At 45.1% G+C, this 14,833-nt stretch overlaps 1 protein-coding gene across 1 annotated transcript in view; it reads left to right on the top strand.

Annotated features, from left to right (window-relative positions):
- SLC25A22 (solute carrier family 25 member 22) overlaps positions 1 to 14,477 on the top strand; it is a 55,549-nt gene extending 41,072 nt beyond the window's left edge. Inside the window, exons 7-10 of the mRNA XM_063117096.1 lie at positions 3,009 to 3,180; positions 3,878 to 4,032; positions 8,095 to 8,170; positions 9,296 to 14,477. Coding sequence (XP_062973166.1) covers positions 3,009 to 3,180; positions 3,878 to 4,032; positions 8,095 to 8,170; positions 9,296 to 9,449 — 557 coding nt within the window. The 3' untranslated portion in view covers positions 9,450 to 14,477. The remainder of the gene's footprint in view (positions 1 to 3,008; positions 3,181 to 3,877; positions 4,033 to 8,094; positions 8,171 to 9,295) is intronic.
- Positions 14,478 to 14,833: the final 356 nt, after the last annotated feature.

Raw genomic sequence — 14,833 nt, 5'->3', positions numbered from 1 at the left:
GCGTGCTGAGGAGGCCTTATATGGGAATTTACCCCACATAGCAGACCATTGTGTTTCTTCTATTTGTAAATTCCAATGTGTTTCCCAAATCTTACGTAGATTTTGGTGTGACCCCATATTTTTTGAGATTAGTAGTGAATATAGTTTTGATATCAGTCCCTTTTCTTTTTCATCCATGTTTATCAATATTGTTTCAAACTCTGTTAGATGTCTGGTTCCCTGTTGTAATATTACTGGTTTCCTTATAAATGTGCTAATCTGATACCAGAGAAGCCAGGTTATGTCTGCATTCCTTAGTTTGTCCCTCCGCAAATCTCGTGGAAGAGGTTGTGCGTTTTTGTAATAATCTCCTAATCTAAATAATTAAACATTGATTCTAATTGAGCAATAGCAGTGGTAATTCAGATCATCTGCCGCAAATGTGTCAAATTAGAAGGCTTCAAAAGATTCCCAATGCAGCACAAAGCTGAGCTTTAGTGTCTCAGTTGCAACAGTGCCTATGTGTACTATTTAAGGCAAATGTACTAGCTCAGGCAGGGATTGACATGGGCTCCATCTTCTGCTAAAATAGAAGAACTGCAGACTGTCAATCTCAAAGATACTTTTAAAGGGTACAGTGTTTCAAACCTTTCCTAGAACTATAAACATGTTTCTAAAAACTGTAAATCTAGAAAGCCTTCCTGATTGCTAGGGTTAGGGCTCATGGAAGCCGAATGCACAGTTGGGTTGTGACTTAAGGTATGGCCAGTGGCACGTGTCTTACTGTTCCTGGCTACTTGGAATGCAAGTAAGAAAGCAGCCATGCCCCTGAGGGCAGGGGTGGGGGGCGGGACAGGGAAGAGAGAGAAATCTCCAAGGGCTGCCTCTGCACCAGCAGCTGATACACAAGTCCTGGTTGGGCTGCATTTGTGGGGTGGGGGGAACATGGGGTAGCAGAAAGCCAGATGGGGAAAAGTAAACCTTTTAAAAGCTGAAGATTGAAGTTAACATAGGACCATGGGATGGCTGCCTTAGACTGAGTCAGACCATTGCTCCATGTAGCCCAGAACTGTCAACACTGACTGGCAGCAGCTCTCCAGGGTTTCAGGTGGGATTCCTTCCCTCAACCTACGCAGAGAAGCCGGGGATTGAACCTGAGACCTTCTGTGTGAAAAGCAGGTGCTCTATCATACTGAGCTATGGCTACAGTGGTTCCCAGGTCTGGCAAGATTGAAGACCACTGGCCTAGTGCAATGGCTTTTCTTTGCTGGACACCTACCTTCCCATTGTATAAAGCAGGGGTGTGTAACTTGCAGCCCTCCAGATGTTTTGGCCAACAACTCCCACCATCTCTCGCCATTGGCTATGCTGGAGAGGGCTGATGGGAGTTGTGGGCCAAAACAACTGGAGGGTGTCAGGTTGTCCACCCCTGGTATGGACTGATTTACTATTTCCTGTTTAGCCTGCTTCAGGCACTTTTCCAAATAGTACAGCTACTGCTTGGCTAATAGTTTCTGCTGAGACTATCCTTTGAACTGTGTTTAGGTCCAGAGAGGCTGGTGCCATATTTAAGACATAGAAGGAAAAGCCAAGGTGTTTGGGTACTTCTCTCGCCTCTGACATAGGTTTTCCTTTATGTTAGCTGGCTAGTCCTTAATTTCTTGGGGAATAGTGATTGTGGGGCCTACTCCTTGCACAAGAAACTATGGTGCAGATGTATCTTGCCTACTATAAAAGATGAATGAAATAAGCAGTGCTAGCATCGTGACCAAATTAGATATAATGGTAACAGTCCTGTGTGTTTAAACCTGGATCTTCTCCAGTCACATAGAAAGAGGAGGACGGGGTCTGATTTTAACAGCAGAGGCACAGGCCTTTGCTAGACCTACCTGAAAGTCCAGTCGGGAGGAGGGGCGAGCCCGCGCTGCAGCTAGTGCGGGCTGTTGCCCCAGTCTATATGTCAGACGTGACGGGCTAAAGGAAAGCCCCATCATGTCCGCCATTTTTTTTTTTTTTTTTAAAAAAGGGCCGGGTATGCAGGAGCACATGATCGACAAAGGTAACTTTTAAAAAAAAAGGTTTCCCTGCTCCCCCCTGGCCGCGATCTCTCCCCCTGCCCCATGTGCGGCTTCTCCCGGCTACGCGAGAGTAAGCTGCGCAGCCGTGAAAAGCCACGGAACGGGCTAGACCTTCCATGTTCCCAGACTCAGCCTGGGACTGTGGAAATACCGGGCTACAAGTGGAGCCCATTACCCCTGGGCAAGGGAGGGTTGACCCCTGCCTAAACTTGGGATCCCCTGTGCATCCAGATACCCTGTGATCCCAGGTATCAGCCCGGGCTAACCCCTCGACTAGCAAAGCCCACAGAGGCCTGTTGCTTATCTCTCCAAAGCACTGTTTCCACCCCCATCCCAGAACTTTTCTCCTCAGCTGAACTATGTTACAGGGAGTGAGTTGGCTGGGAGAAAAACCTTCGGTGGCAGCAGACAATGAGAGAAACACAGGGAGGATTCAGGTCCCTTCTCCCACAAACATTTTTTGCTCTAAAACGCAAACCCAGCACCCCAGTATACACATGATTGAGGCATGCCCAGGTTTAAACAAACAGGCGTGCCAGCCTTATATCTAGTTTGGCTCTCAGTCAGAGCCATGCATGGCAAAGCAACTCTTTTCTGTGTCGTAGATGATTAAATATCTATTGCACACAGAATATTAATGGACTGTACTGCGTACTAATGTGTGAAGTGCGGAAACACTAATCACATTGTGGTGGCCACATAAATGTTTTGCTTAAGAGAAAAGTAAATTGCAACAGCAAAACTTAAACGGTTAAGATCCATTTCTGGGGACTAGATATTGCTCAAAGAGAGATGTATGTAGTCTTCAAGCAAGGCTCTGTGCCTTGCTTTGGGGGCTGTCCTGTTTATTCTGGTGTTTATTTAATGTTCAAGTCTGTAGGATGGCTTTTGCCTTTGTGCTGTAGCATCAGTCTGGTGTGCAGTGATGATGCTCTCTTGATTCCTCTGCAGCTGCTCAGAAGAAACTCATGGCGGCGCAGGCACAGTTCAGCCCGTCCACCAGTGCTGGGGCGGCGGAGTCTGTCATAGAGACGCGAACAACAGCAACGCAAATTACGAGGGAATTGCTTCGGAGCAAAGGCATCGCAGGGCTTTATAAGGGACTCGGAGCTACGTTGCTAAGGTGAGGCCTCTGGAGATGGTAGTTTAAAAACCAAACAGAGCACGGCAGTCTGGCTTGTGTGTGCTTGTGAACCGCCCAGAGAGCTTCGGCTATTGGGCGGTATAGAAATGTAATAAATAAATGAATAAATAAATAAATTGTGTTGTTCCAATGAAATAAATTGGTAAAGTCTGTCTGGCTCAGAAGTGTTCTATTTGATGACATTTGCTATTAGTACGGTTTAATTGATCTCTACACGGTGCTTTACAGAGGATTGCAAGCAACGACAACAAAAGACCAGATTCCTACTCTGAGGCGTCTTCTCCACTTCAAATTTGCATAGCAAACAACTAAGGAAGGGAAAGGAAGGGCAGGAAAGTGAGAGGCAAGGGCGACAAGGGATGAATGTGAACAAATGCAGTCGCTTTCACTTGGGTGCGGATTCAGTTGGGGACGCCAAAGTCATACTGGTTTAACTGTGCTGGAGTTTCATAGTACTCAATGAGGATATATTCCTAAGGTGGGGGGTGGGGGGGACATGAACGAGGCCACTTGATGACTTTGGTACTAGTAGAAATGGGGTGGGTGGCGTTCTTGCACACACAGCCAGCTGTCACTTACAAGTGACAAGAGCTAGCATGTACAGCTACTGCTATTAAGAGACTAGAGCAAACAGCCCTGCCGCTGTCCCTCACATTCTCGCTTCTTCTTTTTTCAGGGATGTCCCCTTTTCCATTATTTATTTTCCATTGTTTGCAAACCTGAACAAACTGGGACAGAAGAACCCTGATGTAAAGGCTCCATTCTATGTGTCCTTCCTCGCCGGGTGCCTGGCCGGCAGCACAGCAGCTGTAGCCGTTAATCCTTGTGATGGTATGTACTGCAGTGACGCTCAGCCAGGGTGCTGTATGGGAGGCGTGGGGAAGTTCACCAGAACAGCTGGCAATAGAAACCGAGGGAAGAACAGGAACCCCTGGCATGAAATCCAACATAAGTCCTACTTAGAGTAGACTTATTGAAATGAATGGGACTTAAGTTAATCATGACTAACTTAAGTCCCATTCATTTCAATAGGTCTGCTCTAAATTGGTCATATGTTGGATTTTACCCTGGTGCTTCTGTATTGGGATTTGCCATGAAACATGGCCGGCTTCCAGGCCAGGGCTTCTACAGTGCCATCACCTTGCCTCGTTCATGGACTTTTTACAGGGGCTCCAAGTGACAGCGTCTTCCACTTGTAGTTTTCCCATGTTTTCCTATCACTGCTTCTGTCTTTTTTCCTCTCTGCAAAAAATCTGTTAGGTAAGAAAAGGCGGAATAGGGGCCTAGTGCCTTCTGATAGTTAGCACTAGGGGCCCTTCGTATGGAAGCATTCAGGCTCAGTGGAGGAGGCAGTTGGACATCTCATGCAGTCATGAGAATGAGGGACCCATGAATTGAATTGCAAAGCATCCAGCCCCACAGTAAGAAGGTGCTGACTGGATTGCTCTAGCAACTGGGGTGGGTGGGCGCGGAGGCTTGAGAAAGAAGAATTAGGAAGATCGAGCAAACCACAAGCTTCTCTTGTGGAAAGGGGAAAGACAGCACTACTACTTAGTGTGGTGTAATGGCTAAAGTGTTGGACTGGGACTATGGAGATCCAGGTTCTAGTCCCCATTTGGCCATGGAAACCCACTGGGTGACTTTGGGCCAGTCACAGACTCTCGGGCCAGTCTACCTCACAGGGTTGTGGTGAGGATAAAATGGAGTGGAGGAGGATTATGTACGCCACCTTGGGTTCCTTGGAGAAACAAAAGGTGGGATATAAATGCAATAAATAAATAAATAAATGTCTGACATAGCACCAGCCTAGTAGTACACAGTCATAGTTCCAGTCCTCCCAACAAAACCCAGTGCTCATGCACTCCCTTCTCCCCCTTCCCTTCTCCTTTCATTGGTTTGGCTTAACAGCTAACTTCCTGGTTTGCTCTTATGCTCAAACGTGATTGGCAGTTCTGCCTTGAAGAGCTTGCTCAAACTATAGTTTCCCAGTTTGGATGTAATGGCAAACTGTGGTTTGATCAAATCAAAATTCTCCATTAAGCTGAGCCGGAGAGGAAGGAGGAGCACACAAGCACAGGGCTTGTTCTTGATCAGAAATGTGATGTTTGAATGCAGTCAGGGAATATAAAAAGGATGACATGGAGAATTGGGGGTATGACGGTACGGGGAGTGGCAGTAGTGAGACTAGGATGGTTCAGGAGAGGACTTGTTTAAGAAATGGGTCGTGTGGAGGGATCTTGGCTGGACAGAAAAGGAGGACAAGCCAGCTGGCATGAGGGTGGGGGGAGAAAAGAAAAAAATGTTTGCATGAGTGAGGAGATGATTGGCAGGCTTGTCCCAAAAAGAAGGAATGCAAAGGGAGATGAAGGAGGATTCATCAAGGCTGATGGTAAACAGTAAACAAATGAAAATTCTGGACCAAAGGAATCCAGTGTCTGTGTCAAGAAATCCAGAACTTTGCTAACTGGCTAAATTGAATACATTTTTATATATTGGCGTAATGTATTCTGCTTCTGCCGCTCATGGGGAGGGGCAAAGAGCTACAATGGAGCAAGAAAAAAGCATTAATCCAGGCCACTTGGAATTTGTACACAGCTTCCTCTCAAGCCTCTGAGATTTCCCAGGTACGGCTTCCAAGTCTGTCATTCCTTTTAAGTGCCAACTTGGACTGAGCACACTGATCCCTATGGACAGCAAACAGCCCCACACACAAACAACCCTGTTGGTTCTCCTGGACCTCTCAGCGGCCTTCGATACCATCGACCATGGTATCCTTCTGGATAGGTTGTCTGAACTGGGAGTTGGAGGTTCTGCGTTGCAGTGGTTCCGCTCCTACTTGGATGGCCGATTCCAGAAGGTGGTGCTGGGGGATTATTGCTCTGTGCCGTGGCTCCTAAGCCATGGGGTTCCGCAGGGCTCTATTTTATCCCCTATGCTGTTTAACATATACATGAAGCCGCTGGGGGAGGTTATCCGGAGATGTGGACTGAGGTGTCATCAATATGCGGATGACACCCAGCTCTACCTTTCCTTTTCATCAAACCCAGGTGAGGCAGTGACTGTTCTGAACCAGTGCCTGGGCACGGTAATGGACTGGATGAGGGCTAACAAACTGAGACTCAATCCAGACAAGACGGAGGTACTGTTAGCGGGTGGTTCATTTGTCCGGCGAGGTGATGTTTGCCCTGTCCTGGACGGGGTTGCACTCTCCCTAAAGGATCGGGTCCGTAGTTTGGGGGTGCTCTTCGATCCAGAACTGTCACTTGAGGCACAGGTGAACTCAGTGGCAAAGAGCACCTTTTATCAGCTTAGGCTGATATACCAACTGCGCCCTTATCTGGACAGTGATAGCCTAGCTACAGTTATCCATGCTCTGATAACCTCTCGTTTGGATTACTGCAATGCGTTATACGTGGGGCTGCCTTTGAAAACAGTCCGGAAGCTTCAGCTGGTACAAAACAGGGCAGCCCGTTTACTAACAGGGACTGGCTGGCGAGATCACATTACGCCAGTCCTTTTACAACTTCATTGGCTGCCAGTCCAGGTCCGGGCCCGATTCAAAGTGCTGGTATTGACATTTAAAGCCCTAAACGGTTTGGGGCCAGGTTATTTGAAGGAACGCCTCCTCCCATATGTACCTACCCGGACCTTAAGATCATCTACAGGGGCCCTTCTCCGTGAGCCCCTGCCAAAGGAAGTGAGGCAGGTGGCTACTAGGAGGAGGGCTTTCTCCGCTGTGGCACCCCGGTTGTGGAATGAGCTCCCCAGAGAGGTCCGCCTGGCACCTACACTGTACTCCTTTCGTCGCCAGCTGAAGACCTTTTTATTCACTCAGTATTTTAACACTTAATTTTAACTTAAATTTAAATTATACTGTTTTAACTCTGTATTTTAACCTTATATCAATTTTGCTGCGTGGTTTTATCCTGGTTGTGCTTTTTATATTATATTTTGTATTTGTATTTTTAACTTGTTGGTTGTTTTATGATGATTTTAATTTTTGTGAACCGCCCAGAGAGCTTCGGCTATTGGGCGGTATAAAAATGTAATAAATAAATAAATAAATAAATAAACAAATCAATGGATACAGCGCACCCAGGGGAAACCCTGAGGTATGCAGAAGTACATGACATGTCCGATTCAGCCCCTGCCTTAAGGAGGCAGCCCCCCACCACAAAGAAATGGTTGCTGAGGGCCGCACATGGGTGTCCTCAGGTTTCCTGACTGTTGGCATTCCCTCTACTCACAGATGTGTTTTCTTTCCCTCCCCCCATTCCAAAGCTGAGCAAAGAAGGATGAGAGCTGATGGCAAAGGAGGAAAAAGGAGGAAAAAGGCAGAGCGAACTGTAGAAGAGAATAGGCAAATGCTGGAGAAGGGTCAAGAAGGGCTGTGTAGCTGTTTTGAGCAACTGTAGGACCATCGCCTGTTAAGAAGGCAGACTTCCCCCTTGGTGAAGGGGGGCTTGGGTGGCACAGCTTCACAGAGGGAGAACGACCTCTGATCCTGAGCTCATAGCCCCCCTCCAAAACAGACTCGGGTGGCACGTACCAGGGTTGTGCCGCAAGATTTGCATACGATAGAATCGAAGGCTGAGAGGCTTGTGGTTGATGTGGGATGTGGCAGAGAGACAGTATAATGTTTTAAGGAGGTACGTGACTTAATCAGATCGACAGAAATAATGGAAGTGTTTAGCAGGTTGCAATGATCAAGCCTAATGAACTTGATCATTGAGATCAGGAGGGGGAGCTGCAAACAGGAGCTCATAAAATCTCTTCCAGCTCCGCACGGATAGGATTCCCGCTTGCGTTTAAACAGCTAGAGGAAGCCTGGAGAAATTAATTGGATACAGACTAGAGCACTGATAGTAACAGGCACTTGTCTTCTTTCCCCAGTAATCAAGACGAGACTGCAGTCGTTGCAGAGGGGAGTCAATGAGGACACATACTCAGGAATAATAGACTGTGCCAGGTAAGTGATCATTTTGATGGTCGCCGTTAGGTGAAGCCTGAGCATCTCTCTCAAGAAGTCACTAGTGAATAGTTGTATAGAGGGTTACTAACTAAACGATGGTGTTATGGATATTTGCAGCCATGAAAAGAAGGTTTTTATTTGCATAGGAGCGTGCTACTTGTTGTTTTTTGTGTGAGAACTAGTCAAAGCTACTTAAATCAAATTGTGGGGCTCTTGTTAAAATCGAATGAAACCACTAGTGCAGCCCATCAGTAGATTCCAACACTGAAGTGAATCTCCTCCTCCTCACCCCCAGTCCCTTATTTAGCATTGTTCTTGGCACCCGCTGCTAGCAGGCTTGGAAACCCCAAGCATCATCCAACGTCCCAACCAGGCATGTGACCATTTCAGGTCTGTTTCATTTCTTTACTGCCCAATAGACTAAGCTCTCTGGGCAGGTCCCCCAAAATACACACCACAATACAAGAGTATGAAAACATAATATAAAATCTCTAACATACAATATTTAAATCAATTTAAACAGCTCAAGCATTTACCATCACTGGTTTATGTTCTTTTTTGGGTGAGGCAAAGCAGCCATTGGGTAATTTGAGCAATTCTCAGCAAACTCGCCATTTGGATGAGGAGGAAACTGGGCCTTTCATCTTGTTTGGAATCCCATTTTAGAAACTGGGGGATTGAGTGTGTGTTTTTCTCTGCTCCTACTGCTGTAAGCTTACACCAGGATAAATAGACCATACATCAGGATCTCAGGGCGTGGGGGGCTGAGCACCTTCCATAAGACTAAAATTACCTGCATGCCAAATTTCTCCAATTTTTTCCTTTTCTGATTCATTCATTCATTCATTCATTCATTCATTCATTCTCTCTCTCTCTCTCTCTCTCTCTCTCTCTCTCTCTCTGTGTGTGTGTGTGTGTGTGTGTGTGTGTTTGTGTTTACCTTGCCTTTAGGGCATTGTGTGAAGTAATATGCTGGTGGGTAAAACTCTGTCTGTTAGAGATAATTGTGTGCCATAAAACATGTTGGGTAATGGATGTTCCAATTGGCAAAGCTAGGAGGGGATTTGTGATGGGGAGGGAACATACATAGCATAATTTGTTTTACTTTGTGTACCTTTTTAGGAAAATCTGGCGGAATGAAGGTCCCACAGCCTTTTTTAAAGGGGCTTATTGCAGAGCCCTGGTCATCGCCCCACTCTTTGGGATTGCACAAGTTGTCTATTTCATCGGCATTGCTGAATTCATCCTCGACATGCTTCCAAAGCGCCGGGATTAAACCCTCAGCCCTTTCCTCTTCCAGTTGGAATTCATCATAGTCATCTTTGTCAGCGTGGTGTCAGAGTGACGGCGCAAACGGTTGAAGCAGTAGCAGTGGGAATGAATGTTGTCTCCAAACAGTTATTTTTCCTCCTGTCAAGATGGCCCCCACTGTTACCCCAGGGAGGATCCCGAATGCATATCTCCTTTTAAATTATCAGTCTCAAAGACACTGGCTAGCGCAGGCTGTCTTAGGGGCCTGGTTTTTCTCTTGGCTAGGGGAAAATGAGCCACCCCTGTCCTTTGAATTACCAGCACACATCAAGAAGGAACAAAAGAACTGGACACATCTCCCCCTGCCCCCATTCTTGGTATCAGGGCTCTGGGGAAGATGAGGGGCTGGTACCCGTGAAAAGGAAGGGCCACTTTGTCCATTGAAAAGGCAGGTAACTACTGCAATCAACATGTTTGCTTTTAAGCGGGTCTTCTAAACATCCCTCCCCCAAATTAGCTGGACTTAAATGAACTCTTTGGATATTGAAGGAGGAGGAGGAAAAGGGGAAGGTGCATCTTACATTTTGATTTTATGAAAGGGACGACCTTCCAAAATGGGTGTGCATGGGCAGAACGCACTCCCGCCTCTTGCGCACCCGACCTCTAAGGTTCATGTCTGTGGAAACACAGTGCTATGCAGTGTCATGAACTAGCCGTGAGCCATTGCCGTGGGTGGGTGGGAATCTGAATAATTTGGGGATCAGTTTGTTTTTGTTTTTAATGCTGGATAAAAACAACAACAACTCAGTAATACATTCCTTTCAATCAGCCTGGCTGGTGCTAGTTAGTAATGCTGCTGTCCCGTCCAGTGTTCTCATTGTCTGTGTCTTTTGACCTGTGCCTAGACAATGTATATTCTTCTCCTGTTTCCCACTGGGACCACAGATAATGCCAAGGGCTACTGTGGAAAGAGTTTATCTCTGTTATGGCTGCTAATATTACAGAAGGCCAGATGGTACAGAGGACATAGCTCAGCCGAAATCAGTGGAAATTCTCTTGCACATTTCTTGAAGTTCAGGTGCACCGAAGTCAGTGGAATGAATTTGTTTCATGCCAGTTGGATTACCAGTTTTGTTTTATTTTTTTAAGCTGAATTCCAATGAATTATGTTTTAGGGATGCCAGCTAGTTTTCTTATTCAGGCTAAAATTGGCAGCTGGGGGTGGTTTGCGTGTCTGCAGTTTCCACAGGGACCTCTATACATATATACTGTATTCTCCCTCCAAGGTGAGGCCTGGTTTTCCTTTGTTCTTTTCAGCAGTTGTTTAGAAACAACTTTGTTTTGATAGTAAAGTAGAAAAAACAATGCTAATATTGGTGATTTCCCATTTGTTTCAATGGACCAGTTTGCATTATCATGGAGGGGAAATAACCCATAGTGACTTATCCCTCTTGTTGTATCATGCGAACCCGTTAGGGTGGCTTGTTGCTATGGAGAACAAGCCATCAAAAAACCTAAAATAGTCCATGGATTCTGGGTGGCTTGTTACCCATAAGGATAGGCCACTCTGGCCAGGTTCACATGACAAGCTGCACTGCTGAGGTTAATTATGCAAATTCCCCAAGCAAATGCAAGTAAGGGGGAGGGGGCTGGAATAAGCCATGTCATGGTTTATTTCACTCTATGTGATTGTGCGAACCCAGTCACTGTCTTTGGCCCCATTTCACTTAATCTAGTCAATTTAATTACCTGCTTCTCTGGTGCTGACCTAGTGACCTGGTTTGCATGATCAAATTGACTCACAGTGGTTTAAATAAATAAGCCTAATTCAATTAAATAAGCCACCATGGTTTGCATGCACCTGTTCCTGAAATCAACCCCACTTTGTAGCTTTTCATGTCCTGCGACCCCAGTAAGAGTAGATCGTTGGCATGGTTAACAAACTACCCACAACCCATGGGCTGTTTTAGGGTTGTGGGTGGTTTGTTAACCATGCCAACAACCCACCTTCGTCTGGTTCACACAACAAGCTACAAGGTGGGTGGAGTTGGTTTCCTGAATGAGTGTTTGTCCATGAGTGCCTGTAAACCACAGTGGCTTATCAATTGTTCATGTGAACCAGGCCATTGCTACTTGAATTTCCAGCACTGTGGGACAATTTTTTTAAAAAAAAAAATCTCCTAAAGCAGAGGTGGAGGAACATGTGGCCTTCCAGATGTTGTTGGGCTACAACTCCCATTAGCCATATTTAGCATAGCCAGTAGCAAGAAACGATGGAGTGGCGGTTCAACATCTGGAGTGCCATATGGTCCCCGTCCTTGTCTTAAAGTTTTGCAAAAAAACTTGGTTTATTTGCAGGGGGAGGACTGCACAAATTTTGAAGACAGTTTGGTTTGTGAGGCTTTTTGCTTGCAGTGTGGGCTTTGTTTTCTTGATGCTCTGCCTCTGTAGAATGCTTTAAAGGATACTTGTATCCCAGTCCATAGAAAAGAATTTTATACACAGATGATGTCTCTATTCACAACTGTTCTTGGTGTTGTCTTAAATATTATGAAAGTTCATGTCGCTGTTGGACCCTTTGAAGAGCAAGGAGAGTTTTGTTGTTATTCTTTTTAACGCTGCATTCATTTTGCTTTTCCACAGTATGTAAATAAGGCTGGAAAAATGTGGGGTTTATAGAGTCCTTTCCCAACTTGCTTTGGAAATCAGATGTTAAAAATCTCTCTGTTCTGGAAGGCTGATTGTAGGGCTGCAGGTGGTGACTCACAAAAGAATTGAGATAAATTGCTAGGACTGGTTTATAATAGGAGCTATATTTAATAATTTAATTTGCTTCATTTCATGCTGCTTTTTTATCACTGTCTTGTTCACCTTAGCATCTAATCAGTGTTTAAAACTTGTTTTTGCAATATCTATCTCACCTGGATGGCCAAATGCCACTTTGAAGGAGGAAGGCCTTTAGGACTCACTGCCTTCACCACCAACTATACTGACACATTTGAGCACACTGTAAAATCGCCGATTCTCTACCAAGGCCAGGAACATCTGCAATGATGTGTTTTGGTATCTCTGAGACTGAAATCAAACAACTCTTCAGTGTTTTGAGAAGCACAATTTTCAGGGTGAATTTATGCACTTTAAAAAGCACAGAGCAGCTGAAACCTCTTTTTAAGAACCCTTTGCAAGAAATCTTTTTTCTTTAAAAAAATACGTTTCTCAAGTGAAGAAAAAAAATGAAATGGGACACAAAATATAACTTGTACTGGTGTGTGTGAGATTTATGGTTGGAAGCTTTATTTTCATTCCATGTGAACCTTTGCCCGGGTGAAGGCAAGGGTTTATGGAGGGACACTGGTGTAGACAATCATCTGTGCCTAAAATATCTTCCATTTAGCAATGCTGCCTCTATTGCCAGCTGCTACTTGTCTTTCCAGGCCAATTTCTTGCTGAGATGTGGGTCAGCACTGCTGCTGGTAAGGGGGAAAGGACCCTCCTTTTTGGCATAAAGGAAAACATTCCCAATCCCCCATTTTAATAAGACACAATGATGTTATTTTCCATATTATTTAGCAATTGAAATACTTAATCCTAACATTCTTATTGCTATATTCTAAGGGCACATCTTCACTGCAGACCTAAACCATTCATATGAGTTTAATTAAATGTTTAAAATGTTAGTGGTTGAATGCTCTATCAGAGGGCCCTGGTGCTTTCACAGGACCGCAGTTCACTGGATTCCAAGTGAGGAGGCTGCGAATAATTTAAATTTGCAGTGTAGATCTACTCTAGTGTTGGTGCTTCCTAGCTCCCAAAAGATAACGTCCATCCTGTCCGCTTATTAGAGCTTTCAAACATAAGGTCCAGGGACTTTCATTGGCTCTTTGAGGCCTCCCTACCCCATTCCACAGCTATTTTTAGGGGTGCTCCTTGTAGAGCAAAGAGACTGATTTGGCAATGGCTTGCCATGGCATCAGCTCCTTATCCAGTCCTTTTACATTTGCAATGCTGAGTACTGAGTGAGTGTTGTTGGCTGGAATCTGCAGCCAGAGTGACCACTGTGTCCACAGCGGGGCTTCTTGTTCCATTTATTTTTGTTTCTTTCCAGTTGCCCCTCTACTCTCCAGTGCTGCCTTTTTTCTTTAGTGTTTGTCGTCCTTGCATGCCTGGGAATTATTTGCAGGTAGGCAGCCCCCAATGGTGTGTTGGCAAGCAGATCTGCTAAGGGTAGCCTTTGAGACGGTGGCTTGACACAGTGGGCTGGGACACTTCCTCACAACGGCTTATTCCTTCCTTTGGCAGTGAACCATCTGCAGCAGGAGTGATAATCTGGAAGTGGGATTGGAGGGCTGATGCTCATTGAACTGAGATGGAGTGGAATCAACATTTTCCGAGAAATATATGGAAGTGGTCCCTGGATATCTAGTTGCAGAGTTTGGCTCTCCAGCTGATTTGCGTCTGATGTTCGTGATATACATGGTGATCCCTCAAGCTTAGAGTCTTGCATTACAGTATCCAACGTTTATGCCATAAATACATCTACCTATAATGCTCTCTGCATATCTGCTAGCTTACACATAAATTCGCACCTTTTGTTCTGGGTTAATTTGGAAATATGCCTAACGCCCAACTGTATTTGCATTCACCTATGTGAATTACAGTCCCTGTTCTAGCCATAATTGATCACTGAAATAATCACATCCAATTTTTTGTTTCTCTACAGAAGTGTGGCTATACTATTATACTCCTAGTAAGAATGGTTAAAATGTCTTAGCCGTTCCACGCTGAGAAGCAAATAACTTTTGAGTGCTGTAATTCGTTCACTAAGTAGTTATTAGCTGTGCCAATCTGTGCTACCTCTAAACAGTTACAGGTTTGTAGTTCAACAGGGTTTAGGATGCTCTAGTGACTAAATGATACCAAGGTCATTTAACAAACAAACAAACATCTAAGTAAAAATGGAGAATGCAATTGAAAAACGAGAAATTTGCAGCCCGTGATTTAACAACTTATGAAATTCTCACTTAGGCATGCTACTTGAGGGCAAGTGTCTAAACCAGCCTTCCTCAACCTGGGGCACTCCAGATGCATTGGACTGCATCTCCCAGAATGCAGCTGGCTGGGGCATTCTGGGAGTTGTAGTCCAACACAACTGGAGCGCCCCAGGTTGAGGAAGGCTGGTCTAAACTAACATTTACAGGGGCGGAAATCATCATGTGGTGACTTTTCTCTGTTGTTTTGCAGTGATAAAACTATTTCATGAATGTTGCCCCTCAAATGTTCAGCCATGACTTTAAAGAAAGTTCCTTTTTGATCCTCCTTCAGCTTATGGCTAAACAAAAAACTGGCCAAATGAGCATGATAGCCAGAGTGTTTCTGTGGTGACATTCTCCTGTCATATGATTGTAAAAA

The sequence above is a fragment of the Elgaria multicarinata genome, chromosome 2 (assembly GCF_023053635.1).
Source record: "Elgaria multicarinata webbii isolate HBS135686 ecotype San Diego chromosome 2, rElgMul1.1.pri, whole genome shotgun sequence".
NCBI classification, from domain to species: Eukaryota; Metazoa; Chordata; class Lepidosauria; order Squamata; family Anguidae; genus Elgaria; species Elgaria multicarinata.
The sequence above is the reverse complement of the archived record's forward strand: the minus strand, read 5'-3'. Positions and strand labels throughout refer to the sequence as shown.